The sequence below is a fragment of the Dioscorea cayenensis genome, chromosome 18 (assembly GCF_009730915.1).
Source record: "Dioscorea cayenensis subsp. rotundata cultivar TDr96_F1 chromosome 18, TDr96_F1_v2_PseudoChromosome.rev07_lg8_w22 25.fasta, whole genome shotgun sequence".
NCBI classification, from domain to species: domain Eukaryota; kingdom Viridiplantae; phylum Streptophyta; class Magnoliopsida; order Dioscoreales; family Dioscoreaceae; genus Dioscorea; species Dioscorea cayenensis.
In genome coordinates this window covers 2,961,152-2,988,785 of record NC_052488.1, presented here as the reverse complement: position 1 = coordinate 2,988,785, position 27,634 = coordinate 2,961,152, and the positions used below count along the sequence as shown (strand labels likewise).

The 27,634-nt window shown below is 33.6% G+C and overlaps 2 protein-coding genes and 1 pseudogene across 2 annotated transcripts; all 3 read left to right on the top strand.

The window, feature by feature from the left end:
- The first annotated feature begins 59 nt into the window (after positions 1-59).
- Positions 60-5,592, top strand: LOC120282719 (annotated as a pseudogene).
- Positions 5,593-5,929: 337 nt separating this feature from the next.
- LOC120282718 lies at positions 5,930-6,781 on the top strand. The gene has a single exon (XM_039289571.1). The coding sequence runs from the start codon at positions 5,930-5,932 to the stop codon at positions 6,779-6,781; it is 852 nt and encodes a 283-aa protein (XP_039145505.1).
- A 14,738-nt stretch (positions 6,782-21,519) lies between these two features.
- On the top strand, positions 21,520-24,187 carry LOC120281650 (mediator of RNA polymerase II transcription subunit 15a-like). The gene is made up of 4 exons (XM_039288341.1): positions 21,520-21,737; positions 22,188-22,287; positions 22,888-23,011; positions 23,881-24,187. Exons 1-3 carry the CDS (start codon positions 21,523-21,525, stop codon positions 22,966-22,968), a joined length of 396 nt encoding a protein of 131 aa, XP_039144275.1. The 5' UTR covers positions 21,520-21,522; the 3' UTR covers positions 22,969-23,011; positions 23,881-24,187.
- The last annotated feature ends 3,447 nt before the right edge of the window (positions 24,188-27,634 follow it).

Below are 27,634 nucleotides of genomic sequence, written 5' to 3'. Positions count from 1 at the left end.
CAAACACGAGCAAACTTAGCTCTCGAACTAGTTATGTTGTGTTCATAGATTTTAAGAACATGACCGAATTGGGAGGCAATAGTTTCCAGGAGGTCACCACCTCAGAGCGTCATCGGCAAGTGGTAAAGTTGTATCCAAATGGTCGCTATCGAAAGCTTCTCGAAGGCTGGTTTAAAGAATTCTTTCCAAATTGAAAGCTGTAGAATTCAGCTGGCAATCATCCACGGTCCTTCCCATAGGAGTCGGTTTTGCATCTCCGAAGATTCACAACAAATGTAGTAGAAACTGTTTGGGAGATCGGCCACCGTAAACCACCCAAAACTCTCCAGGTGTCAATAAGGGCAAATTTGGCTTGATCTAAAGGAAGAACTTTACCCAAAAACTTGGCGTAAAGAGAGGTATGCATGCTGTCTCTCACCTAAATCCAAAGATCATTATCAATGGTAACACAAGAATGAATGGAGTTTTTGAGTTTTATGAATTGATCTTTCTAGAGGTGCAAGATAGGTTCCGAGGAGGACGATTGATTGTCTGAGCTAACCACGTTGGCCTAGGAAACTCCCAATTTCGGACCTAAAAGAGGCGAAGCTTGAGGGGAAGGGGAAGGAGGTTTTTGGTGTGATGGAGAAGAGGAGGCCATTTCAGCCCCGCCCCGCGGAACATTGGAGAGAGGTTCTTGGCATAACTGGAGAGAGGTTTTTCTTTTAGGTTATAAGTGCAATCTTGGTACTTATTTAAAAGGAATTTGGATAATGAAATAAGGCATTTATAGAACTACAATGATTCTTTCTATATGCTACTATAAGTTGTGTAATTTTAAGTTCTCATCAAATAAAGATTTAATCTTGAGATAATTGCCAATTGTTGATTCCTTTAGCCTTATTTAGTGGGCTTCATAAAATTGTACCCATGGTAATGGTTGATTATTGTTTTTGAGAACAGTTTTCAGTTTTTGAAAACAAAAAATTATAAACTTGTTTGATAATATGCTTTTTTTTATTGTTTTAAAAAATCAAAATCAAAAACATGTTTTTAAAAACCAAAAATGAAGAACAGCGTTTAGATGTTTTCAAAATTTTTGTTTTTTAAAAATAACTCAGAAAATCGAGAACAAATTTAAAAATGTTTAAATCTATTATATTATATGCAAACAATGAAAAGAAAATAAAACAACTTCAATTCTAATCCCAGGTAGGATTTCTTTATTTTTGTGTCACTTTAAATGGAGGCGTTATGCATTTCACCCATTACTATTGGAGCTAGGCTCACTTTACGCCACCATCTCTGTTGACCTACGAATGTCGGTTTTAAAAATCAAGGTTCATCTCTAGCTTAGGTAAACATTGATAATTATTTGTTTCAGTGAGCTTACTCTCTCTTTTATATATTGTTCTATGATTCTAACTAGTGATATGATTTAACTAGGCATACATAAGTGGAAGGCTTCAAGAACTCAAGTTATGATATGGAAAATTTGTGCAGCTAAAATAACAAGACGTTGTGATTACATTACAAACTAGATATGCCTACATGATAATAATTCTGAATGTTAAATTTATGCTTGAACTATTTATACAAATGTTATTGAACATTAAACATATGTGTTATAATGTTATCTTGAGTTCTATTTATATTTATTTTAAGTTCATTTTATATATAATATGTTATTATATTAGTTCATTAAAATCATATAGTTATTAAATTATATGTTTTGTAAAAACATATAGGAATATTATTACATACAACAATTCAATCAAACAAGTTTTTGTATTTTTTTTTGTTTTCAAAAATTATTTTTAAAAATTTTCTACAAATGAGTTTTTTTTTAGATCTTCTTTAAAATACCTTCACCCAAACGAATTTTTTATTTTAATTATAATATTTGTTCTAAAAATCAATCAATAGGCCTCTCTTCCACTTTATTTAATTATTTTAATAAACTTTTATGAATGGCGAGATCCAAAGGCGGGACTAGGGGCGAAAAGGGTCATGGCCCACCCCGGGCACCACCTTTTTTTAATATATATTTTTTTACAAATTGATACAAATAATATAAAAAAATATGTTTAAAAACAAATACTTGTTAAAATTAATGGTTTGGTTATGTGATATTTTAGAAATTGATTTATAATTTTTTTTAAAAGCTATTATTTAGCCATTTATTTTTTATTTTTTATAAATTAGCTTATATACTCTAAAAAAAAAATTTACAAAGCTTTGTTGTTTGCCTCCACATTATAAATTGGGTAATAGGATAACTTTTTTTTATTATAAAAGTTTATTATTTTGCCGCTTGATTTATTACAAATTAGTATATATAGAATATAAATAAATATTGTTGAGAAAATATTTGTTACGGTCTATTGTTGCCTCTTTCACTTTTACTTGTCATAAAAAAAACAAAAAAAATTTGGCACCCCTTAAAAAAAGTTTTTGACTCCACACTTAGCAATATCCTAAGGACAATATCTCTGCGGCTTTTAATTTTTTTTATTATTTTATGTATTGCAAGCTAGTCAAAATTAAGTATATGATGGGTTCTTTATGTCTCAATTAAATAAAGGTTTCATCCCCTCTTAAGCGCAGAGCTTCATCCCCTCCTCCGATTGGTTCAATCTTATCAGTTGTACTAGTCAATTGTCACACGCTCTTTTATTCTTTCTCTGATTTACATCTCCATCACATCAGACAATTTGCCAACTGTTAGTTCCGCCGATGTGGTTTGTGGTTTAGATAACACTCAAACATTCATTGAAAAGCTCACACAAACCAAACAAGAAAGAGACACACAAGATTGGTAACCCAGTTCGACGTCCACCGCCTACGTCTGGGGGCCAAGCCAAGAGATAAACAATCCACTAAAAGAGGTGAAAATAATAGAGCACAAAGACTTGTCACTTACTCTCACAAATAAAGACCACTACCCTCTTTAGATTGTCTAGTGGCCTCACACAGTTTCCTCCTCAAGAGTCACACCTAATATCAGAGCAAAGTAGCTTATATAGATGCCTCAACATCCCAAATATAATTCATACCTTTTTTAGAATCTCTGCGGTTACTAATTTAAAAAACTTTCCAAAATTAGCTATTGCAACTCCTGTTGTAGCATGAATTGTAACATGGCTCTAATTGCTGACTTGACTGAATTCTGATTACATTGCAAATGACCTCAAGGCCCATCAACCTTCCGGTCATGTTATGTCTGAGTCGGTGCAGCCCGATCTCGCGATCTCCACCACCGTCAACTAGCTACCTTCTCAGTTCCTCGCCACACAGTCCCCTCGCAATGGGTGCACAACTTTGTGCGTCTTCATGAAACTTATCAAACTTGATCTTCAATTCATCCAAGTTTGGTATTCAAATCTTCCCAAGAATAGATCTTCAATCAATCATCTCAATTATTCCAACAATAGGCATGTCTTCAATCATACCCTTAATAGTCTTCAATCATACCTATTAAGGTTCTTCAAATCATACCTTCAATAGTCTTCAATCATACCATTGTTAAGTATTTCTTCAATTAAGCTCCATCCATATTTAGTCTTTAATCAAATCACTTAAATATGGTCTTGATATGATCTTGTCTTAAAGTTGTAACACATTACCAAAAATAGCTTCTCCAAGATCTTCCAAGATGTTTGATTCCAATCCAAGACTCCTTGTCATGTCACCATACCTTGCCATGTCATCAATTTTGCCACATCACAAAGGTTGCCACGTCATCTTGTCTTGGTGTCAAATCAAACCAATTATAGTGCGGTTGCACTAACACCAACAAAACTACCTCATTCTAGCTCATGCTATCGATGTTTCATCTTTATCTTTTGAGACGCATAAGGAGTGGTTGCACCCTCCTTCATTCCAGTCTAATGTCATCCTCGTTGAGCAATCTGATTGAATCTCTAAAATCTTTTAAAAAAAATAATAAATGTTTCAATAGTTTATATATTACAAACTGGCAAAAGTAATTAGGTACATACCCAGACTAACGGAAGCTAGATATACACTAAGCTAATGGAAGCTAATGGAAGCTAGATATATACACTAAGCTAATTATTTTTTAATAGTTTATATACACTAAGCTAGATTCACATGCATCATCTAATTATTTTTTAATAGTTTATATACACTAAGCTAATGGAAGCTAGATATATACACCATTTAATTAATTTTTTCAATAGTTTATGTACTACGAGCTGTCAGAAGTAACATACATACGATACATATTTCTCATGTATCATCTAGTTAATTTTTTAATAGTTTATGTACAGCAAGTTTGTATATACCGTGCTTCTCATACATCATTTAATTGATTTTTTAATAATATTAACTTGGAGAAGTTAGGTATATACCAAGTTGTTCATGTATCATTTAATCAACTTTTAATAGTTTTAGACTTCATTTAAATGCATACCATGTTTTTCAAACTTCATTTAATTAATTTTCACTAAATTTTTTGAGCGGGGCACATGCTATACAACTAATATATTATTTTATGAAGTTATATTTAAATAAATAATATTTCAAGGGGTTACATGCCAAATAGACACCGAAAGTATAAAATAAAAATAAAAACCTTTAAAAGCCTTAAGGTTTAGGACAGATCTATATGGTGGCTTGGGTAAAGTTGCCGCTATTAAAATTTAAAATATCCACTACAAAGAAACATGGAATGCATCGACTCAAGTTGATAGCGGATTTTTCAGATCCGCCGATTTACCCGGATAAAGGTTATAAAACTCTCACCGTTCAACCGTCTTATCCTTGTGCCGATGTTTCCGCCGTGCATCTCCCTGCGATATCTCCGATAGCGTGAATCACAGAGTCTCTTCACCCACTGTCCTTGTCGCCAAGAAGTTCGGGGAAGTCGGGTTGGCACTCCTTTGTAAGTTCTCGAACGTTGATTACCCTAGCCCAAAACTCTCACTATAAAAAGATGCTCATTCAGCATTGTCAAAAACCTATCCACTGCCGGAGCTCCGACAAAATGGTAGTCTTCTTGCCCGTGGAAAGCTTCTTCAAACCCTAGATCTCATGCATCTCTCTTTCTCTAATGGCTTCTTCTTCTCCACCGTATCTTGTAGGGCATTGATCTCGTCGTCGATGGTCGTAACAAGAGGGTAAAGCGCACGGCTCACAAATCTCAAGCTTCTTGTTAAGGTGAGATTAGTATTGATTTCTTGATGGCTTTTTTTTGGGTTGATTTGGTGTGTTTGATATCAATGTGGTTGTTTCATATTATCTTTATCATTTCTTGTGCGGAGGACAGGGAGTAAGTTCAATGCCGTTGTGTTGAAACAGCTTTTCATGAGCAAGACCAATCGGCCGCCGATCTCTTTTTGTAGGTTGATTAAGTTCATTGATGGGAAGGTTTGGATCTTTTTGTTTCGAATTTTTGTGTGATTTGGTGTTTGTTTGTGATTTTTGGTGGAATTTTTAGAATGACAACATCGTGGCGATTGTGGGGACTTTGTGACGGATGATAAGAGGGTTTACAAGGTGCCGGCGATGAAGGTGATGGCACTGAGGTTCACGGAGACGGCGAGGGCCAGAATCTTGAAAGCTTGCGAGGGCCAACATGTTAAAGTATAATGCTTTGAAATCCATCAATGCAGCTCTATTCATTGCACTGTGTTTAGTGCATGACTTGCACGTCAATAGTGCAGTGAGTTATCTACTGATTTATCATGCAGTCTAGTTATAGTTTAATATCATGGTTTCTTGTTTAGCTTTGTCCTTTAGTTACTTTATTCACATGGGTTGTAGTAGTATAAAATGTCATGTTGTATGCTTTGTTATTCAAGTCAAGTTCAGTTGTTTACTTCTAAATTTCTCATTGACTTCTCCTTGTGTATACTTTCATTGCATCAATACTTCTCAGCTAAGTCTACAGTGGTATCAAAGACAAAACCTCTCCCTATGATGACTGATGGCTGGAAATACAGGGAACTCTTCCTCCTCCACTACCGCTCCTTATTTTAATGGTGAAGGTTACAACCTATGGAGCTTAAAAATGGAGACCTTACTCCTCTCAAGGAAGCTTTGGGGAGTAGTTGACAAAGGTTTTGATGAAGAAGATGATGATGTTCAGAGTCTAGAAGACAATGTCCAAAAGAATGCCAAAGCACTATTTCTAATGCAACAGGCATTGGAAGAAAGAATCTTGATTAGGATTTCAGGAACAAGAGTGGCAAAGAAGGCATGGGACATTCTCAAAAAGGAGTATCAAGGATGTTCCAAAAGCTCAGCTGCAAAGCTTCATTCCTATCGACAGGAGTACGAGAATCTTCGGATGAAGAATGGGGAATCAGTGCAAGACTACATAAGCAGAGTATTAACTACTGCTTATCACATTCAAGCACTTGGTGAAGAACTTGATGAGAAGGCTATTGTTGGTAAGATCCTTCGTAGCCTCTCACTAAAGTTTCGTCACGTTGTTTCATCCATTATAGAAGCTAACGACCTTTCAATACTCACGGTCGACGAGCTCAGCAGATCTCTAAAAGGGCATGAAGGGAGACTTGACATGGAGTCTGACCAAGTAGAGGTGAAAGCCTTCCACATCAAAGGAGAAGGTTCTTCAAGTAACTCCACTGATAATGCAGGTAGAGGCAAAGGCCATGGAGGTTTCAGAGGAAGAGGGAGAGGAAGAAGAAGAGGCCGTGGTTTGAGAAGAAGGATGCTTATGTTGATGGTCAAAAAAATAAGGCCCACATCCAATGCTATAATTGTAAGAAGTACGGCCACTACAAATCACAGTGTTGGCACAAGGAGGGTGTAGCAAATGTCATGGAGGAAGACATTGAGATCACTCACTTGTTTATGGCTGGAGGTTGTTCAGAAGACCAACATGAAGATGTATGGTTGCTGGACAGTGGGTGCAGCAACCATATGACAGGTATTAAAGCCCTATTTCAAACCTTAGATGAGTCTATTCATCAGGTAGTCAGATTGGGAGATAACCAAGTAATGAATGTTGAAGGAGTGGGAATAGTGAGGTTCAATACAAAAGGAGGCCAAGCAAAAGAACTTGAGAAAGTTCAGTATGTGCCAAAGCTTGCTCATAATCTTTTGAGCGTCGGGAAATTGCTTGCAGGAGGTTACACTCTCATCTTTGATAATCAAGAGTGTATCATTCGACATAAACAAATAGCAGTGGAGCTTGCACGAGTTCGAATGTCTGAGCATAACTTGTTTCCTCTCACCATCTACGAAGTTGGAACAACTCAAGTAGCATCAAACAAGCCAGATGCATCTTTTCTCTGGCATGAGCAATACGGGCACATCAACTTTGATAGTTTGCAGCAGTTGTTAAGAGGGAAACTTGTTCATGGGCTTCTCGACAATATCTCAGCACATCCATGTGAGGGTTGTGCATATGGGAAGCAAACTAGGCTTCCATTTCCCAAAAAGAATACGAGGAGAGCAAGCAAGCCGTTGGAGCTAATCCATGGTGATCTCTGTGGCCCCATGCAAACCAAGTCTCTAGGAGGTAATTTATATTTTATGCTACTTATTGATGACTGCACCAGGTATGCATGGGTGTACTTTCTTCAAGTGAAGTCACAGGCTTTGGAGTTCTTCAAAGTCTTCAAGAACCATGTGGAGAAGCAGTATAACCTTCCTGTAAAAGCTCTAAGGACCGATCGCGGAGGAGAATTCATATCCAGAGAGTTTCAGTCCTATTGTGAGGCACATGGGATAAAGTGTCAATTGACAACTCCGCACTCGCCTCAACAGAACGGTGTAGTTGAAAGGAGGAATAGAACAGTGGTTGAAATGAGTCATTGCATGTTGAAGCAACAAGATCTTCCTATAAACCTCTGGGGAGAAGCTGTAGCAGCAGTAGTATATACTCTTAACTGAAGTCCCACTAGAAGCTTGGGAAACACCACACCGTATGAAGCACTGATTGGAGTAAAGTGGACCGTCGAGCACTTCAAGACATTCAAGTGTTTGGCTTTTGTTCTTAGTCCAACTCAGCAGCATGAGAAGTTTAAAAGCAAGTCAGAAAAAAGGGTGTTTATAGGATATAGTGGAGAGTCAAAGGGGTATAAACTCTTTAACCCATTGACTGGAAAGGTCCAAGTAAGTAGGGAGGTGTTATTTCACGAAAACAAAGGGTAGATCTGGCAACATACTACTGGACCTCACAAATTTCATCTATCTTGGAAGAGGCAACGAACCACAATGATGATGACACGCCAACAGAAGAAGTTCAAACTTCTTCACAACCTCAACCTAACACTCCATCCTCATCCATTGAAAACTCACCCGAGATTCAAAATTCTAAGTATAAAACATTACATGAAATCTATAACTCATGTTCCTTTGCCCTTGCAGCTGGTGATCCAGGTTCATTTGAAGAAGCATGTATACACGATGAGTGGAAGTCTGCCATGGATGAAGAGATCACCACCATTGTGAAGAATAATACCTGGAGCCTCACCACTCTACCAAAAGAAAAGAAGCCCATTGGATTAAAATGGATCTTCAAGTCCAAGTTCATGCCGAATGGCACTCTTCATAGAAGGAAAGGACGACTAGTAGTGAAAGGCTACTCGCAAGTATGCGGTATAGACTTTGATAAAGTCTTCTCTCCCATCATCAGACTAGAGACAATAAGAGTGTTTCTCGCTATAGCTGCTCGAAAGCACTGGCTTGTGTTTCAACTCGACGTGAAGTCAGCATTTCTCAACGGTGATCTTCAAGAAGAGGTGTATGTGAATCAGCCACAATAGTATGTTCAACAGGGAAATGAAGCTCTTGTGTATAAATTCAACAAGGCCTTGTACAGGCTCCGTCAAGCTCTACGAGCTTGGTACACTAAAATCGACATTCACTTTGCCAAACTTGGGTTTATAAGAAGTCAGAATGAACCTACTGTGTATACACGAATTGATGAAAGCTCAAACATTCTACTTCTTTCCCTGTATGTTGATGACATACTTGTCATGGGCTTATCGATACCAATGGTGAATGAGTTCAAGGAGAACATGATACATACGTTCGAGATGACGGACCTCGGGCTCTTGCACTACTTTCTTGGACTCGAGGTAAAGCAGCAACCAGGATTGATATTCGTCTCCCAGAAGAGATATGCAGAGGGTTTGTTGAAGAAGTTTGGGATGCTGAATTGCAAGACTCATTCTACTCCACTAAATCCTAATGAAAAGCTTCAGTTGGGAGACAGTTCAGGGAAAGCTGATGAAAATAGATTCTGAAGCATTGTTAGGAGCCTGTTATACCTCACACACACACACATCCTGATCTCATGTTCACTATGGGATTAATTTCTAAGTTTGTGCAAAGTCCTACAAAGCATCATCTTGGGATAGTGAAAAGGGTTCTTCATTATGTATCAGGAACTATTAACATGGGACTGAAGTTTGAGTGTGTTGAGGATTTTTGCCTAGAGGGATATGTTGATAGTGATTGGGGAGGCTCTATTGATAACCGGAGAAGCACCACTGGTTGGGTATTAATTCCATCTGGGTTCTGGTGCAGTGGCCTGGGCTTCGAAATGATAGGAGATTATTGCACTCTCAAGCACAGAGGCTGAGTACGTGGCTGCAACCTCGGCGACCTGTCAAGCCGTGTGGATGCACCGACTGTTGGGTGACAGGGGATTCTCTCAAAGCAAAGAAACCACCATACATTGTGACAATCTTGTAGCTATAGCTATCTCCAGAAATCCAGCACAGCACGGGAGGACTAAACACATTGACGCACGCTTTCACTTTATTCGGAGTTTAATAACTGATGGAGTGATCAATGTCGTCCACTGCAGTACACATGATCAACTGGCTGACATACTCAAGAAAGCTCTATCAGGACCCAAGCATGAAGAACTAAGGCGTCTGCTGGGTGTTGTGGATTTCTGAGCATGGGGAGCGTGTTAAAGTATAATGCTATGAAATCCATCAATGCAGCTATGTTCATTGCACTGTGTTTAGTGCATGACTTGCACGTCAACAGTGCAGTGAGTTATCTACTGATTTATCATGCAGTCTAGTTAAGAAAAGTAGCATTTTCTTGAAAGAGTTGTATGTTGGCGATGATGATTTTAAGAAAATTAGGCATGCTTGTTAACTTAAATAACTTGTATATGATTTTATATCATTGATAGGTACTTAATGAAAAATAACAATTGTGTATCCCTCATACTTCATTCAGAGAGATGTTAATCTGAGATTTACATAGTGAGGCTTAGTTGAATATTTGGGTAGAGCTAAGACCATTGCAACATTGCCAAATAAATACTATTGGACTCAACTCGAGCAAGATATGGGATACTTGTGAGATCGTACTATGTGTGTTAAATGTCAAAGGACCAATACCATAAACCCTCGCTTTCATATACCTTTACCAATGCATGAGCATATTTGGGAGAACTTATCCATAGATTTCATGTTGGGTTTACAATAGTTCAATGAGGTATAGATTTTGTATTTATTATTGTTGACAAATTATTAAAGATGGGCCATTTCATTCCTTGTAGGAAGACATCTAATGCATCTAGAGTGACAAAGTTGTTCTTTTGTAAGGTGGTTAGATTGCATGGTATTCTAAAGTCTATTACTCCAGATCGTGATACTCGGTTCTTGAGGGGCTTGACTAGGAGCATTTGTGGAGATAGGCAAGATAGTAGGATTTGGCTTTGTCCTAGTGGAAATTACTTACAATAATACAACTCATAATGCTACGGGTCTGTCATTGTTTTCTGTTGTTTATGTGGGAAACCTAAATTAAATAGTGGACTTGCTAAAGCTTTTAAGAATTTTAGACTTAAGCATTACAATTGAGGAAATAGCAGAACAAACTCAATTAGTGAAAGAGTTAGTCAAGCAAAAGTTGGAGTAAACTGATGTTGAGTGCAAGGCTACTACAGATAAGAGCTAAAGAGAGCAAGTGTTCAAAGAAGGGGACATGCTTATGATGTTCTTTGGCAGGAAAAGGTTTCTAATTAGCACTTACCATAAGTTGCAACAAAAGAAGTATAGAACATACAAAGTATTTAAAAAGATCAAAGACAATGCTCATGTCATTGATTTGTCAAATGTTTGGGGGATTTCGAAGACATTTAATTTTCAAAATTGTAAGTTTTTTATTTATCAAATGAGCTTTTGTGTATAGATATCAAATCCAAGTTGAGTTTCTTTAGCAGTAGAGGAGATAGGTATGGGATAATTAAGAAATTTAATTTAGGTCAATCATATCATTTAATCGCTAGTAAACCCACCTTAGGTTTTGGTGGGGATTGCTCTAAATTTAGCTTTTTAAGACACTATTAATATTTTAGTCATTCTAGTCAGTTAGATTTCGTCTTTTACGCAAGAAGTTACTTCGAAGACAAGAAATGTGACCAATATCTACAAAAGCAATTCGTAGCGAAATATGAAGATTTGAAGATTATAGAATAGAAAATTAAGCAAACTTATCATATTACTCAAAACCAATATCTACAAAACCAATTCCAATCTCAGTCAATGTCACACTAATCAATTAAGCAAACTTATCATATTACTCAAAGGAAAATGACAGATATGAAGATTTGCAAGATTTTAGAATAGAAAATGGCTATGTTAACTATATGTACATATAAAATCATTGTTAGATAACACATCAACCAATACTGAAATATTAAAATACTAGTATAAACTAGAGAATTAAAAAAAATTTAATATGTGAGCATTTCTCTATTCTAACTAATGATTAATGGAAAAGACATTCTTGAGAATTCAAACTCCAACATAGTCTATAAAACTCCCAATGATTTGAAAGCATGGGAAAACAGGTGACAAATTTGTCTCATCTAAACTCATGCACATACGAATTTCATATGTTTGGAATTCTCATTGATAAGGTCCATTGCTTTAAATGCTTCTATTCACGCATGCATGCATTGATGCTCAATTTCTCTTTGCTCATAAATAAGTATTCATTTATTTCTCTTTCTACAGTGAGAGAGAGTGGGAGTGAGAGAAAGAGAGATGCATTGTTTCATTGATTCACACAAGGCCTCATCCTTAACTAAATCAAAAAGCTTTTAATGTAATGAATTGTGGTCCTCATAGAGATATAGAGATAGAAGAGAACTAAAAGGCTTCAAGATTATTATTAAAGAACTAGGGTCCACATTATAGCATCTATGTTACTTGACAGAAGCATGTGGAAGACAACTGGAAGTATCTTATACTATCACAAACCAAGGACATAAAAATATAAATTCAGCCAAGCTTAGCACGGACAAGACCCTGCACTTAGACTTTTGACTAAAACATGTAAATAATCAAGAACAATGCCAACATGGAAGACCATACCTATCACTTCCACTAAAGTAATCTAATAAACCAAGCAACAAAATAAACTTGAGAAGTGGGACCTCATTAGCATCAACAAAATAGGATTAAAACGAGAAGCATTGCATACCTAAGCAAGCAATTAAAATCAGCATAAAAGAGATGAAATCGGAATTGGTTACTGCAGCCAAGAGCTTCCCATGCCAAGCAAACTCCAAAACCTAAAGAAACCCTAAAAGAGATGAAATCAAATCTGATTTTGGGCTAAAACAAAATAGATATTCATAAATGTAACCACTCACTAGTAAGAGATGTAATGATAAAATCCTTGGAGACCAAAAGGAGCACAAAGGGATGAGAGATTGAAAACCTTTGAAGAGCAAAATGAGTACAATAGGGATGAGAGATTGAAAACCCTAGATTTTGGAGAACAATGAGCAAGAGAAGAACAAATATCTAAAGAGGGCCAAAATTTAAAAAAGGAAATTTATTTATTTTAACTTTTTATACATTATTTTTTTAAGTGAAATAAGACTTTTTATATTATTTGGAAGAGCATAATATAAATAATTTGGGTATATATTTTTGCTATTTGTTAGATTTAATTTTTTTTTAAAAAAAAAGATATGAATTCTTTAAAAACTAGATCATGGGCATGCAACTTTATTTAAATATTTTAGTATAGTTTATAAATTTATATTATATTAAACTATTTTTTAATTATAATATTAAATTATTGATTGATATAATTATATTTAATTCAATATAGCATACTACAAAAATAAATGTCAAAATTTATAATAAATTAGGTTGTTATAAATTTAGAATAATGAAAATGAAAATTTTGAAAAGCATAAAAATATATTAATGATGATGAGGTTGTTCAACATATAACAAACATCTTTTCATTATAATATTAACTCATGGTGTTACTAGATCTATTCTTTAGTATACCTTATGATGATGATGATGATGATGATGATGATGATGTGTATACCTTATTATTATTATTATTATTATTATTATTATTAATGCCCAATAGATTTCTCTTGGTTCCAGATAAGTTCATATACACCCAACTCTACCCATTGGTTTGTTAGGTAGGACTTTTATATATATATATATATATTTATGTTTAACCACATTATATGTTTGATTGGATATTTAACATTTCTTATAATTTATTATTATCATTTAAGGTTGCAATAAACTTTGATTTAATGAATACGATGTTAACCTTTTCTCAATATATTGCTGGGGATGTCAAATTGTTCATTCAATTTTTATTTTAATGTTTCTATAATTGGTTGGCCATCTTCCACATGTCATGTTGATTTAATACTAATTATTTGTAGAATTAAATGTGTATAAAAAATACTTAAAAATTAATGTACATGAAATTAGAATATCTTTTCTCTACGATATATTTCGTAGTAAAATGTGTTTTTATTTACTTACACAAAACTAATTGTAGCTACTAAAAATCATTTGTAGCCCATGATTTTCCCCATGAATGGCAAATACTTTTGGCGCCTTATAATGTTTATTTTTTTCCCTACGAAAAACTAAAAAAATCGTAGATGATGGAACATGCTTGTACTTACAGCTCGTGTGTAGATGAAAAACAAAAAATTATTACCTACGTTTTAAAATTCGTGGTCAAAATTAGAATCACTTTTCTCTACAATATATTTCATAGAACGAAGGGTTTTTCTTTACTTACAAAATATAATTGTAGCTACTAAAAATCATTCATTGCCCATTATCTTCCCGCGAATTAGAAATATTTGGCGCCTCATAACATTTATTTTGCCCTACGAAATCTACAAATCGTAGATACTAGAATATACTTGTACCTACGGTTTCATGCGTAGATGAAAGCAAAACTATTACCTATGTTTCAAAATTCGTGGCCAAAATTATAATATCTTTTGGCTACGATATATTTCATAGATAAAAGTGTTTTGTTTTATCTACAAAAAGTAATTGTAGCTACTAAAAGTCATTCGTAGGCCATGATCTTCCCGCGGATGGAAAATATTTGGCGCCTCATAATGTATATTTTGCCCTACAAAATATATAAATCGTAGATAATGGTACATATTTATCTACGAAAGTTACAGCGTAGCGAACAATAACATAGAGAATACCCAAATTTCTTGTAGTGTTCATAATTTAAACCTAGACTATTTAAGATCTTTATTTGGTATTTGTTGGATCTTATTATTATTTTTTTATTTTTGGAATAGTAAATTTATCTATGAATTGGGATTTAGTTTCGAACCCTAGAAATATAATTAATTCATGATTTGTTCACTATTACTCATCCAAATTATGTGATTTTTCACATAGTAGATATGAGCTTATCAAATAAGGATTTAATCTTGAGAGAATGGTCAAGTGTTGACTCCTTAGACAATATTTAGTTGACTTTAATAAATTTTTATAAATATAAATTATTGGAAATCAGGGACAAAGCATGTTAAGTACATCTCAATTAATTTGTCAGTAGGTTATGTACGCCACGCTAGCAGAAGTTAAGTACATATTGTGTTCCTCACGCATCATTTAATTAACTTTTTAATAGTTTATGTATGGCAAGCTGGCAGAAATTAGGTACTTACCATGTTTCTCATGCATTATCTAACTAATTTTTAATAGTTTATGTACAAGCTGGCATAAGTTAGATACATATTGATAAACCATAAGACTAGGTCTTTTTTGTATGACCTTAAGCTTTGGGTATTTTGAAATTTGTATCACAATTTGTTACAACAATTATATATATATATATATATATATATATATATATATATATATATATATATATCTATGTAAGTCCTCTTGTGAAGCAATATCAAAAATCAATACACAATAGCCTTATCATGATATCATTTTGTCTAGATGACAACCACCAACTCTAGTTTAGTTTCTACCTTGTTTTCATAGAGGCATACGCAAATTCTTCTTGTACTTCAACTGCCAACCTCCATTAAGCTTATCCCAAAAACTATTTATAGTACGTCACTTAATTAATTCCCATACTCAAAGATTATAACCTAATTCAATTTATAGATGATACCGGAGGTATTCTACCTTCTACTATTATAAATCATCCTAATCTAACATACCATCAATGGACAACACGTGAACAACTGGTGTTATCATAGATTGTGAATTCACAATTGGAATTGGTTATGCAATAAGTTATCGAAGTTACCACGGCCAAATAAGCATAGCAAAAATTTGCAACTTCTTATGCATCTAGATCACATACTTAAGTGCTACAGATGGAATATTGATGCCATACCAACATTTATGGTAAGATCCAAGCAATTGTGTAATTAACTCTAAGCCCTTCAAAAGCTAATCTCAGAGGATGATCTTGTGAATGTAATTTAAAAGGACTAGGACCAACATATTGCCTTTTTATGTGGAATATTGAGGTACATTTCTACTATATCTTATAAAGATTTGTTTATATTGCTTCTATTTGAAGAGATTTATTTGAAGAAGAACAAGATTCAACCTATGATATTTTTTAACAGCTCACTACGCATAGAAAGGTTGAGGACATGAATATTCTAGAGGGAGAGGTAAAGACAGGAATTCCTTCACTTCATCACATCCAATTGGGTATTCAAATCAACACACCCACCCAACTACAATATAATCATTCAGTTGCAGTGGGTACAAACATTTGGCACAATAACTTCCCTCACCTCATGCAGACAACAATCTCTTTGTAAATCCATGCTCCAATTACACTTCCACTTCGAATAGTCCTTCTTAGCATCAACACAACCAGACATGTATCCTAAATAGTGGAGCAACTCATCATTTAACAAAGGATATTGTGATTTTGCAATTCATTCAAAGTATTTCATTCTAGAAGAGATTTCCATTAACAGTGCTAATGCTATTTCAATTTATCATATTGGTTCTTATACTATTTCATTAAATGTTAGATTACTCAAATTGACAAAAATTCATGTGTTTAAGTCATGTCAAAATTTGATTTCAAAAAGGGAATTCACAAGAGCCAAAGGTCTTTCTCTGGAATTCTTTCGGGATTATTTTGAGGTGAAGGGGATAGGCACATAGGAGGTTTTATGCCAAGGGCAACTTGACAAAAGAGTTTACTCTCAATAATTCAAAAATAAAGTGTCTTTCCCTCAGCTTATTTTTGTAGTTTTTCGGAGTGGCATATGCGAGACATGTTCATACAAATCCAAGGATGATAGCTATTGTACATCAACAATCAAATAACCTTGATGCTCACAATAAAGTGAGTAATTATGTTGCTTTTAGTGTGTCAGTAAAGCACATAAGCTTCCCTTTACACAATCTGAGCTACATGCTAGAAAACCTCAAGAATTAGTATACACAAATGTATTGGGTTTGTTCCTAAAATTTCTAATTTGAGCCACCGCTATTACATAATTTTTGTTGATTATTCCACTAAGTTTTGTTGGTTCTTTTTTATTAAATATAAATTAGAGGCATTAAATTGCTTCACTAAATTTTGGAAACCATTGGATACACTTTTTGGCAGGCCAATAAAATAGTTACATTTGGATGGAGGAGGAAAATTTCAGGCACTAAAGCTTATTTAGTAGATAATGGCATTACACACTGCATTTCATGCCTATACACATTATACAAAATGGGTTTGGTGAAAAGCAACATGGAAATGTTATTGAAACTACCAAGGTCTTGTTATCACATGCTTCAATACCCATCAAGTATTGAAATTTTGTAGTTGTAGCTGCAATTTACACAATCAGTAGACTTCCTCAATCAAGTCTGAAAAAAGTCATCCTTTGAAGTTAATGCATTATCCGCAAGTGTACGGGTCGCCCACAAGTACTACAGTGGTACACTGTGAGGGGTAGGGTTGTCGAACCACAAGGACTGGACTTAAAGTACTAATTCTTCTTCTAATCTCTAGTTGACAAGAGTAGGATTTGGTTAACAACGAGAAAATAAAACAAATAAAGGATAGGACAGGTGGAATTACAGGAAGATTAGGATCGAGTGTTTCAACAGCAAGAGAGCAATGCCCCAGGACGATTCCTATGAGCTATAGCATGCTGACTGACTTCTAATGCCTACCAGGTATGGTTCTCATGTGTGCTCAAGAGCAATGTTACATCTATGGTTCTCAAATACACCAAAATTTGCTAAGGTAACTGTGGTTTCATACACATCAAGTTTTTTAATCACACAAGGTAACTACAACTGTGGCAATCCACACACTAAGTTTTACCTAAGCAACTGTGCAAATCAAACACATCAAGTTATGCAAACACAAGATTAAACATAAGAAACCAAAAGAACTCTGTAGAACATTAGAAGAAAGTATTCAAAGCATACAAAGCATCCTAGTTCAACATCTCGGGGCACCGTGGGTGGTTAGCCCCTCATGGATAGGTACAACATGGAAAAAACAAATAAAGATTTAAGGGAAGAAGACATGACTCCCTCCTTCTCATGATATTTTTCCTAGTTGAGCTCTGTATGCTAGCCCCACTTCCCTTGTGCCTCTGACTCGTCCTTGATCCCCTTAGATGGTGTGGTGAACCTTGATCTTCGCCCTCATCAAAATCTTCCCGGTGAAGAAGAAAATCCCCAAACAAAGATGAGCTTGAAACCCTAGAAGCTCGAGTTAAAAAGGCTGATTTCAGGTTTGGCACAATCTAAGCATGGTCGTGCTTAGACCGTGCTATCTCGTTGAGATTTCTGAGTGAATCGGCTAAGTGCTCGGCTGGAAAAATCAGACGGAGGAGTACGGTCGTGCAACGCCGGTGTTTCGCTAGTACATGATTGTGCTAAGAGAATCCTGATCATGCTTCCCCCGTTTGACAGAAACTATCTTCAGACGAGAATAATTAGGGGAAAAAGCACAGTCGTGCCAAGACTATGTTTGGCTTGAGAACACCCCCTAGCTTAAATAATCACTAGCTCATCCCTCAGGCTGGGATAATCAGTGGGATAGAGCACGATCTTGCTCTGCCCGTGTTCAGCTTGAGCACTTAACAAAAATCTTCATTCTTTGCTCGTTTCATTCCCGATTTCACTCCAAATTACTTTGAGCCTTTATATCATGCACAAAGAACAAATATACCCATAATAGAACCGAATATTCACAAAATTATGCTAAAAGACGAGTAAAAGAATGAATGGAGGGCACAAAAATATGATATGAAATGCACTCATCATAAGTGTTCCATGGAAAAATAACTAGATATTAATTTTTTTTATATGTATTCAACTGCCTTTACTACTAATGTCTTTGTCCTTACAAGGTCTACAAACTACACCCAAGATCAAGGCCATGTGTCTTCTTGGGATATAATGTCCAACATAAAAGATACCAATGCCTTGATTTACTTACAAATAAAATCTATATCTCACAGTATTGTAATAAGCAGGTTCTACCTTTCACTGGAGATGGTGAATCCTCAAAATAATCTGTTTAAGAAGACAAGTCTAATTATGTCGTAATCTTTTCTACAAATTTCATATAAAATGGTGTCATTCAGCATTATAAACCACTCTCAATAGCAAAAAAACTTTAGGTTCTCCAATGCACATTGTATCACCAAAGCCTAGTGGTACACACATGCCTCCCGAGAATATTGTTAAAGCCCACATAACCACGAGTAGTGCTACTATCCTTAATCTAGAAGCTGTAGAATTATTGGTTCCAAGTCGAACACCATCAAACCACTCATGCTTTGACTGTAGTACATCAATCTTCTACCTCCTCAAATCCACCATCCTTGCCATCACAATGATAAAGATTTAAAGCGACTATGCCTCTAGATCATCCTCAAAGTACAACGAGAACAAAAGCATAGCAATCGGTGTCCTTTGTCAATACTCACCCCATGATAAGAACATGCAACCCAATATTTTCATTACAATCCTATAGGAATCTGAATTCACTTGCTATTTTGAAGTTGCAAAGCACAGGGTATGAAGAGAAGTGATGGGGATCGAAATTGATACTCATGTGAAGAGCGAAACATGGGACTTAATGCCTTAGCAACAAGCAACAAATATCCTTGGAACTAAATGGCTATAAAAAATCGAACGACTGCAAAATAATGACATTGATTGATACAAGGTAAGGCTAGTTGCAAAGGGTTTTCATCATTGCCCAGGTATTGATTTCAATAAAACGTTCAACCCTGTGATTAAATTAACTATAAGGCAATTATTATTTTTTCCTTGTAGTGAGGTTCAATTGGAAAATGACACAATTGGATATCTCTAATGCCTTCCCTCATAAGCCCTTTGAAGAACCAGTATTTATGGAACACCTACAATGTTTAATTGATCTAAATTTTCCAACTCATGTCCAACACCTACATAAAGCATTATATAACCTCTGATAAGCTCCATGATAATTATTCAAAGCTTTGATGGCAACTTTAGTTAGTTTCAGCTTTATAGGCTCCAAGGTAGACACCTTCTTTTACATCTATAGGCAAGGTGACAAAATGAATTAATTGTTTGATATATGTTGATGAAATTATTATTACACTTAATGATTGGAATCGCAGGCAAAGTTCCCAGTGAAAATCATTGGTAGTGTTCATTACTCTTTGGGAATCGATGTGGCTTGAAAGCAAGGAGGGCTTTTCCTTTCTCAAAGGAAAGACATCACAAACCTATTACGACATGTTTGAATGGCTGCTACAAACCCAATAACAACATTGGCTTGTATTAGAATAGTTGGGACTCATATAGAGGTCTTTCGTGATCTAATCTTATATTAAAGTACCACGTACTAGTAGCCTATATTACCTTATGTTTACTTGGCCTAATGTGTCTTATTCTATTAACAAACCAACATAGAGAATGCACAATCCAATTGTTGTAGGATTAGGGTCGCTAAAATGCATATTGCATTACTTATGTAGAATAACTCATTATGGATTATCGCTATAAGGAGGAAAGCCTCTTCATCTATATAGTTACAATAATGCCAACTGGCGAAATGATTTGTTAGACCACAAGAGCACATCTGCCTTTACTATTTATTTTAGGATTTGATTTGGTGTCATGGTCCTTAAGAAAGCAATGAACAGTTGGCTATCCAACCACTGATGCTGGATATTCGATATTGGCATCCTAGGCAATTGAGATGGATACAGTCTTTCTTGGTAAACTAGATTATTCAATTACAATTCTCCATTTGTGGTTTGATAACATATCAGCCACTTAATTTTTAAACTTGATATTCCATGCTTGCTCCAAACACCTATAGATTGATTTCCACTTCGCTCTTGATAAGGTGGCCAAGTAAGAACTTTATGTGTCTAATGTTTCAATAGTGTACTAGTTAGTCGACATGTTTACAAAACTATTATCTAAAGCTCGCTTCCTAAATATCAAAAGCAAGTTGACCGTTTAACGTTCTCCTAGTTAACTTGATGGATGATGATAAACCACAAGACTAGGTCTTTCAAATAGCCTGAATGTTAGGCATTTTGAAATTTTTATGACAATTTGTTACACCAACTTTGTGTATCTATATTTAAGTCCTCTTGTAAAGTAATATAAAAAATCAACATACAACAAGGTTATCACATAAAATGTTCCTTATACATCGTTTAATTAATTTTTAACAGTGTATGTATGGCAAGCTAACAAAAGTTAGGTACATACCGTGTTCCTCATGCATCATATAAATAAATATTTTAATAGTTTATGTACAACAAGCTGGTAGGACTTAAGTACATACCTTGTTTCTCCTGTATTATCTAATTTTTTTATAAATATTTTATGCAAAAAATTAACATAAGTTAGGTACAAACCTTATTCCTCATGCATCAATACTTATTTAATTTTTTAATAGGTTGTGTATGACAAACAGATATAAGTTAAATACGTAACGTATTTCCCATGTATCATTTAATTAAATTTTTATTAGTTTTATATATGATAAGTCAGTAGAAATTTCACACATAATTTGTTTCTTGGATCTTATTGAGCATTACATTCGTTTCAAGTGAAAAATTGGAGGAAGCACATACTGTGGCTAGCAGACCATTTAATTAAATTTTTAGCATAATTTAAATAAATAGCCACCAAATGTATTTAAAAAAAAAAACCTCCTATCGGTAATCTCTATACCCAATAATTTAGGGGCTTTTGTTTAATACACAAGATTCCAGGGGTCCAAGTGCAAGAAGGACACCAAATGCTCATGCTTAAAAACTCAATCAGGCCTCAAAATTGGGAGTTCGTTGAGAATCGTGACCTCTTTCGATCTCGCCTGAAGATGCCTTCCTCATCGGCTCTGCGAACTCGGACTACCACCATTGTTAGAGTTCCGGCGAGGAACCCTAGGCCGGAGGATCGACCGGAAAACGGGCGATTCAATCTCCGTCCAGAGGTGCGCCAACGAATCGTCAACAAGATGTAAGTCTAGGGTTTTTCCTTTCTGGATCGAATTCGATTAAATTGTTGGTTTTTCTTGGATACTGTTATGTTTGATGCTTGATCTATGGTTCATGATCCTTTGCTGGTAATTATTTGTTAATGGATTGCAGTATGTTGCGTTTGTTTAGTTGGAATTCTTCTGAAATTAGCCAGGAAAATGGTTTCTTTCTGATTGATCTCTTGGGTTCTTGTGTGGTTGTATGTTCTCCTTTCTGTTTTCATAGTGTGATCAAGATTGACCTTTGTTTATTTTCTTGATTTAGTTTTTGTTTTGAGATTTGTCTTGTGAGAAGATATTTTTATGAGATGCAAAAGCTCATTTTTTTCATGGAATGTCGTCTAGATTTTTGTCAGGAATAACTGTATATGGGTTCTGTGTGATTACATGACTAGTTGATTTATTTTGCTGTTATTTGTGTTTTTGAGCAGAGTGGAGACGCTGAGGCGGCATTTCCCAATCCCTTATTCTGAAATTTTCTACTTCGCTTCACGTTTTGAGCAGAAAATTTACACAAGTGCAATGAGCCGGGTGCATTCATCCTCAAATTAGCTTGCATTTGTTTCACTGATTATTGTCCTTTGTTTATGTTCACTTGAATTTCATTACATGCTGTGATACTTGGGTTTATTGGTAGTCAATAATAGTATATCTTGTGGGATTACATTTTCATGAAGTGTAATTAAGCTTTTAAAGTTGAAACTGCATTATTCTTCATAGAATTCAATAAAGTTCAGAACAGTGAGTTGTGAATTTGAATGTTGCTCTAGATCTTCTCCAGAGTTTGTGGTGATTCCTTACATAATAATTCTTCCAGTGGTTACTTGCTCAAGACAGCATTTGGAATGAATTTTTTTCACTTGTACCCTTATTTTGATATTCAAATTTATCGACCAGTTTGCTTAGTACTCCATTAGTCTGTACGATCTATTCCTTGGGCTTTTCTTTTTTTTTCTAATAGCATTAAGAACTTACTTCTTTTGTTATCTCCATTAGTCTGTACGATCTATTCCTTGGGCTTTTTTTTTCTAATAGCATTAAGAACTTATTTATTTTGCTATCTAGTATTAGTAAAATTTAAAATTGTTTTATTCTATATATGCAAATAATTTTTTCTTTCTAATTTTTCAGCAAGACTATCTGAGGAAAATCTCTTTAAAAATGCTTTCGGTTGAAACAAGGATAAGGAATGATTCAGCAGCCAATGCTTAATCAGCTAAACTTGTTGCTGGAAATCAAAGTGCTGCAAGCTCAGGTATTGCCATTTAGTTTTCAAGATGAATTTGGAAACAAAAATTATTAATGCCTATGTCTGCCTTTCTTATATTATATCATTGATTGATGAAACCAAATAAAATTTGTATTGCACATATTATCAACATGTAAAATTTTTATGAAATAGTGAACTATTTTTTATTGTGGCCAAAGAAAGAAGGAATTTTCAGAAACAATCTGCTTATACTGCCAGATTTGTTATCCCTTGTACTAATTTATGTAAATTTTAGTTTAGCATATGATTCTCTACCAAAATTCTAAAATTTACATCTTTTCCTACTATCTGACTAACGTACTTTGTTCTCAAGTATACAAATGTTCAACAGACACTGTTGACCAGCACATCTGTGATCTTTTCAGATAGATGGTTGTTGTTCTACTGATTCCTAGATTAAGGGGTCTATAGTGACCAAATATAAACCTGATCAGATTTCGGGTTTCTCTTTTATTTTTCCCCGTAAACTTTTTTTTTTCTTTTATTCTGAGATTGATATGCCATTTTTTCACTCATACTTTGTAAGATTTGAACATCATTTTCTCCCTAAGGTTTCTTTGGTTGAATAAACAAATTTGTCCTTTATGGGTTTGAAACTTGATCTGTGACCTGTAGTTTAAAACAAAATCTTGGACTATTGTTGTAGCTTTTTCTTATTAATCAATTAAAATGGCTGCCTGCTGCCATTTCTGTATTATGATGTTGCTTTATCATGATGTAATGTTATTATTATTATTATTATTTGTTTAAGCATTCTAATTGAATGAAATTGAAGTGATTTATCTGTCTTAATTCTACAGTTGTATCAAATAACATGAATGTACGCTTGATTTTGTTTGTCCTTGATATGCAAGGTAATTGCTGCACCTTAAGTAGAGGCATTGCATCGAAGAAAGAACTTGGCAAATGCCTTTGTATATATCTTTCTCTTTGGACTTTGTATCAAACCTAATGTCCGGATGTCATTATATTGCTGTTCTTGATATCCACTTGTTTTTTTTCTTATGCTGCTGTGAGTTTGGGTTTCTTGTATATAAGCAGTGAAGCAATAATAGAAGGATTTGATTCTTCTACAAATGGCACAGCTAAGAAGCTTCATAAGTTTCGGTCCTTATTAGAATCTTTCTCGAGTGGCGAGAGTTCTAATAATGGGTGAGCGCACATTTCTAGCATTGTTAATAATGATTGTGGGAGAGTGATTCCAGCATCTACATATGGATGAGTTTTGTTTTCACTTACTCCGCTGAGATTTGTACATGCTTCGTCTTTTATTACGGTTTAATCTCATATTGGCTAAATAAATAAATAAAAATAAAAATAAAATAAAAATAAAATTGCACAAAAGGAAAGTGGAAAGTCTACTAAAATTGTAAAGCATGTCTAATATAAAAAGCCATTATCTTTCATTTAAGTTAGATTTTTATTTATTTTATTTATTCACCTCTTATTATCAAAAGTATGTTTATTTTTTAATAAATGTCTTTACCTCACTTACTCCACTGAGATTTGTACATGCTTTGTCTTTTATAATGGTTTAATCTCATATTGGCTAAATAAATAAATAAATAAATAAAAATAAAAATAAAATAAAAATAAAATTGCACAAAAGGAAAGTGGAAAGTCTACCAAAATTGTAAAGCATGTCTAATATAAAAAGCCATTATCTTTCATTTAAGTTAGATTTTTATTTATTCACCTCTTATTATCAAAAGTATGTTTAATTTTTAATAAATGTCTTTACCTTTCCTACTTGCTTGTTTTCAAGCACATGGATTATATTGTAAATTTTAAAAGTACAATAAATGTTGATAAATTTGTCGTCTTATTTAAGAAATCAATTTTATTAAAATTTTATATAAATTCAAATTAATTAAATCATAAATTCTCTTCTATCGATTGTTTTAATTCAAATACCATAATGGTATCATTATCAAACTCTTCTAATCTCATTTCTCAATTCATTAGTTTGATCTTGAACTAATAAAATGTGTCATAAATCAAGATAATAAAAGTCTTAAGATTCATGTTTCTCGCCTAAAACTTTTTTTAGAACTCATATTTTTAAAATTTATCATTCCTTTATTTTACAAGAGCAAACCTTGTCTTTTCTTTCTTTCTCTCTCTCTCTCTCTCTCTTTTTAATTTTTATATTTTTCCCTTCATTCACATCATCATGTGTATTTGGAAGTCAACTTATATGTTTTACCTAGCAATTTAATCATGCCTTAACCAACCAAATATAGACACATGAAAGAATGTGATATCAATGTTATGTCCTATTAATATAATTAAGTCACATATATAATGTTTTATTAAATGATAACATTGCTTATGCTTTAAGAAAGCTACTTATTCTAATGTAATGCTACTGAGTATAACATTTGTATTTATTTATTATTAAGCTATCCTTAAACCATTATTAACAATCTTTCTCACAAGTCATCTATTTGATCATGGTCATTGCAAATGTTTATCATGTGTCAAACCAACCTATTGGCTTGATTTATTTCATCCAAGTTTATTGACTTTTGGCTTTAATCTTTTATTTTTCTTCCCTCCTTGTAACTATTTCAATTATCATTTTTCCAAGACAATTGGAATTTAGGAGCTTGTTAGGTGTTTTCCAATTATATATATATATATATATATATAACTTACATTACTGCTTAGGTCACTAGAATTCCTTAAAGATGTCTCTCAATTTAGTCTTGATCACCTCACAAGTTTAAGACATGTTGATTGAAGTTTCACCCTCTACATAATAGCAGTAATTATTTGGCTTTTTTTTAAAAGATATTTTAAATTTATTCAAGTAACCATGGTATTTGTTTATACTATTTTTATAATAAATAATTAACCTAAAGTTTTATAAAATAAAAGATATTAATTCATGTTTTTCTCTCTTTCTCCTCCTCCTTGACTCTAGAGTTCCCTCTCTTTTGAAAAACTAAATTTTTTTATAACATGTTTAGATTTATCTATGCAAATAAGTGGTGAATTAATGTTTTCTTTTTTTACTTTCTTAAATGCTTCTGTGTGTTTTAGTGTTATTACAAAAAAAAAAACCCCAATTTATAGCATCTAAAAAAATCACTAAAATTGTTTACTTTTGAAAACACACATTTCTAAGGAAAAAAAAACATTATGTATTTGATTGGCTTAAAAATTTTAGAGAAAAAAAATTATATCAATACGAGCCAAAAACAAATTGTTTTCATACATACACCCCTCTTTTTCACCAATTAAATTAATTTGTTAAATATAAAATTACTATAAATATCAAAATTAACCTGTTCATGCATCGTAGTCAAATCAATATTGATCTACGTATTATAAGTTAGTTTAAAATTTAAAATATTTTTTCTCCTAATTTTAATGAAATTTATAATTATTTTATTAGTTTTATATTAGATCACTCAACCAAAGAGCTATGTATGTAAGATGTTTCTCAAATTATTTGAAAGTATAAATAATCGTAATATTTTCTAAGACCCTTAATTGTTGGTGTTGACTTGCAACCTATATCCAATGTTATTGGGTGAGACACATAAGCTGAACGTTTAATTTGTGTGCATGTCTCTAATAGTTCTCGTATTTCTATTTTATAGCATTATGGTCAACCTAAACATTAAAAGCTTTCTAGAAGAGCAAGATTAGTTCATTTGCATTATTAAAAATAGCAGCCAAACATTCTACCATAGTGAAGGATAATTAAAGACCACAATAATCACACAAAATTAAAGACTATTTCATTCATATTCAAAGGAGTATCATGTCACTTTGACCTAACAACTCACAAGATGGTGACTCTTTCTTTCTTTTCTTTTTTTTCCCTTTCTTTTTTTGTGTTTATATCCATTGACAAAATATTTTAAATATTAACAATATTGCTTATAATGCTCATGATCTACCATATTTTTACTGAAATAAAATTCATAGAACAAAAGTTCTCGAGGAAAAAACTATTTTTAAAATTGTCTCTTTTTCAGTTTATTGTTTTTATTTATTCATTTATTTATTTTTTTTAACCTCTACTTTAGTATTTATGTAGTTAATAATTAGTAAAGCATTATTCTTAAAATTTTATATAAAACTGTAAATATAAAAAATCTATTAACTTCAATTATTTTTATTGGTAATTGACAAAATCTCTCATATAATTTTGGTTATCCTATACCGTTTACTACACAACATACTTTAACCTTTGATCGTCTATTAAATAAGAACCCTAACTATTAACTCTAAAAGTCTAAATATTAAACCATTTTCTCTAAACCCTAAACTGTAACCAGGAAATGTACATCCAAATTCATTATAAAGTATAAAAAGTCTAAACCTAACTAGGTCTTTATGCATCTACTAAAATATGAACTCTAAACCTTAAACCCTACTTACTCTTTTAATATATATCCAATAAATCTTAAATGAAATGCTAGTTCTTTTTATAAACTCTAAACTATAAATCTCAACCCTAAAATGTAATTCTAAAATACAAATTGTTATAGTAAAATAATATTAATAAATGAAAAATGTGTCTATATATCAATTGAGTTTTGAATAACTATACTGTACTTCAAAGTCTTGATGATATGGGGCTGGTTCTAACCA